The sequence below is a fragment of the Penaeus chinensis genome, chromosome 16 (genome assembly GCF_019202785.1).
Source record: "Penaeus chinensis breed Huanghai No. 1 chromosome 16, ASM1920278v2, whole genome shotgun sequence".
In the NCBI taxonomy this organism is placed as follows: domain Eukaryota; kingdom Metazoa; phylum Arthropoda; class Malacostraca; order Decapoda; family Penaeidae; genus Penaeus; species Penaeus chinensis.
This window is the reverse complement of record NC_061834.1, coordinates 33,539,372-33,541,871: the sequence shown is the minus strand read 5'-3', so window position 1 is coordinate 33,541,871 and position 2,500 is coordinate 33,539,372. Positions and strand designations below refer to the sequence as shown.

Sequence of the window (2,500 nt, the reverse complement as noted above, 5' to 3'; positions counted from 1 at the left end):
CTTCATTCTGAATGTCCTCATGCTTTGCGATCCAAGAGAAAATTATTTTAAAGCATAAGCAATTTAGAAAGAATAAGCATAAACAATTTAGAATTAAAAACAAAAAAAACATGGATTGTATTATTGTCGAAATCAAGGGTAATATCGTAACCGAATGCAGCCTATTTGGTTGTTAAATATAGATTAAAAGGAGACAGATACTATTGAGAATTAGCTAATATAGGCAGTGAAATCCGATTTGTAAACGTATGAATTATCCCATACCACTGAACAGGGGAGGGAAAATGCTCAAAGGAACAGCCACTCTGGTGAAGTAATCTTATAATAAAGGCAGGTCACTACAAGTCATTTCTAGACCTTTCTGTTGCCGATGAGACACATTTAATGTCTTTGAACTATAAATAACAGGTGTTAGTTGGTAATTTGCTGAGATGATCCTGGTGTCCGCAGAGTGGCTGTTCTCTTGAGTAGTTTTCCTCCCCTCTGCTGCCGGGAGGGGCGTGGCTAGGCGTTTTTTTTTTTTGTTTTTTTTTTTGGGGGGGGGTCTCGGAGGGCCCTCGAGGGATCTCTCAATTATCTTGTTTGTTTGTTTTAAATTTTATTTAAGTGTTATATATGATAAAATGAAATTCCTTATTTACCCATTTGAACTGCACGAATTGTATCAAATTAACGATAAATAAAATAAAATAACATGGACGTCTTGTGTTTGATATTACCAAAGCCTACATTAAGGAACCTATCTCTGCTGTCAAAAGATTATATAGTCCTCTGTCGGGTATTCTTAGCAGCAAAATAATTACATGTATAATTTGACCCTTAAGGACCTTTGGTGTAGTGAAAAATATATTTTAGTCAGTTACGTAATAGTATCATGTAACTAGCTTATATAATACGCGGTTTTCTGTCTACTATGCTTTATCTTTAACTTCGACCCAAATGCGTGCTATGTTTATCTTTTGAACACCGTATCTGAAGTGTGAAATCATAATTGTTATTTAAGTTTTATGTTAAATTTTATTATATCATCATAGGGAATAAGAAGGTCTGATAATAGAACTGTAAACACTTAAAAATAATATTAATAATAATAGCATCACGTACGCCATCTCAACCAATCAGGGTCTTAGCTACGGAAAAGGGGCGGGGCTCCTGGGCAGATAATCATAATAACCATAATAATAACTGAAAAGAAGGATAGTATACAAACAACCGAATCCTTACATTCCACACGCTGAGAGAAGTCAAACGTGGAACAATACGGCAAAATAAGTACAAAATGAGACACATGATCTCTAAATATTACAATCGAAGTTACTCTTCATAATCTGGTCTTCATATATACCGTATTTTCAGTATTTCCTTAGTCATTATCAGAGACGGCTTAGAAAATAATGCTTATATTGACCACACCCGGAATATTTAACAATACACACTTTTTAAAATACCATGCTGAGTATACAAGCTGTCCTCCATAAATATTTCCCCCAATAAGATTACGTAGAAAAATTAATGCTTTTGTAAGAAACGTCACCACACATAAGTGCAGTACTGATGCAAAATCGCGTAGGATACATAACGAAACATAATTTTGAATAATACTGACAATATGCGCTGGACGATTTTGTACATAATGCGCTGAAAAGGGGAATAAATGGAATAAAATATTAAAATAATGAGGAAAGAGAAAAAAAATTGGATGAATAAAATGTAGGAGAGAAAATGATTAAATCATAAAGCAATCTAAATTAAAAACAAACAAAAAAAGGCCACAATGCAGAAAACACATGATCGCAGAAATGAACTTTCTTTTTATTTCCTATATGGTGACAATGACATATGCAATATGATAAATGGCGAGTCAGTCTTCCCAGACGCTTTTATCTCACGAAGCACCTGGATTTTAATTATACATTATCCATTATTATCTATTTATTCCTCTACTTTACCTACCTGAGAAGAATCCTGGAATAAGACTGCAGATAGAGCATACACAATACAACATAGGCGAGGCATGCACGTTCATCAGAGAGAAAAAAGCAAGGGAGTGAGGAACATGGTTATGTGCGTCCTACGGCACTGTTTCCCTTGCCAGACTACTACGGGGAGAGCAGGCTACTTGGGCTCTCACTACTTCAGGTTCTACTTGTCTATCCCTTGTGGTGTTGGGAGTTAGTGTTGGACCTCCAGACGACAGGCGTCCGGGGAGGGCAATGCGCTGAGTGGAAGGAGAAAGGCGTTTTTAGGCTTTGAAAGGGCAATCGTAAGGCTTTGGAGGAGAGAAAGAGAGACTTACCTGGACAGGATTGTATCTTGGAAAGGGGTTGATTGGCTTGGTGGCCACATGGGGAGGAAGGCTGGCCAAGGACAGAGTCTTACTGTCCTTGCGCTTCTTCGTCCTTTTGTTGCGGACAAGAAGGGCGGCCTGCATGCTGGTCCGCTCGAGGAGGAGGTGGAGGTGGAGGTGGAGGAGAAACAGGTGGTGGTGCCCTGCTCAAGG

General features: G+C 37.9%; 1 protein-coding gene across 6 annotated transcripts in view; it reads right to left on the bottom strand.

The window, feature by feature from the left end:
- The window catches only part of LOC125033590, a 185,690-nt gene that overhangs the window by 158,210 nt on the left and 24,980 nt on the right, over window positions 1–2,500 (bottom strand). For 2 of the 6 annotated variants that reach the window (XM_047625237.1, XM_047625239.1), the window contains exon 2: window positions 2,297–2,500. This exon is cut by the window's right edge and continues 515 nt beyond it. The exons of the other annotated variants lie outside the window; for them this stretch is intronic. In XM_047625237.1, coding sequence (XP_047481193.1) covers window positions 2,297–2,431 — 135 coding nt within the window. In that variant the 5' untranslated portion in view covers window positions 2,432–2,500. The remainder of the gene's footprint in view (window positions 1–2,296) is intronic. 6 annotated transcript variants of the gene reach the window in all.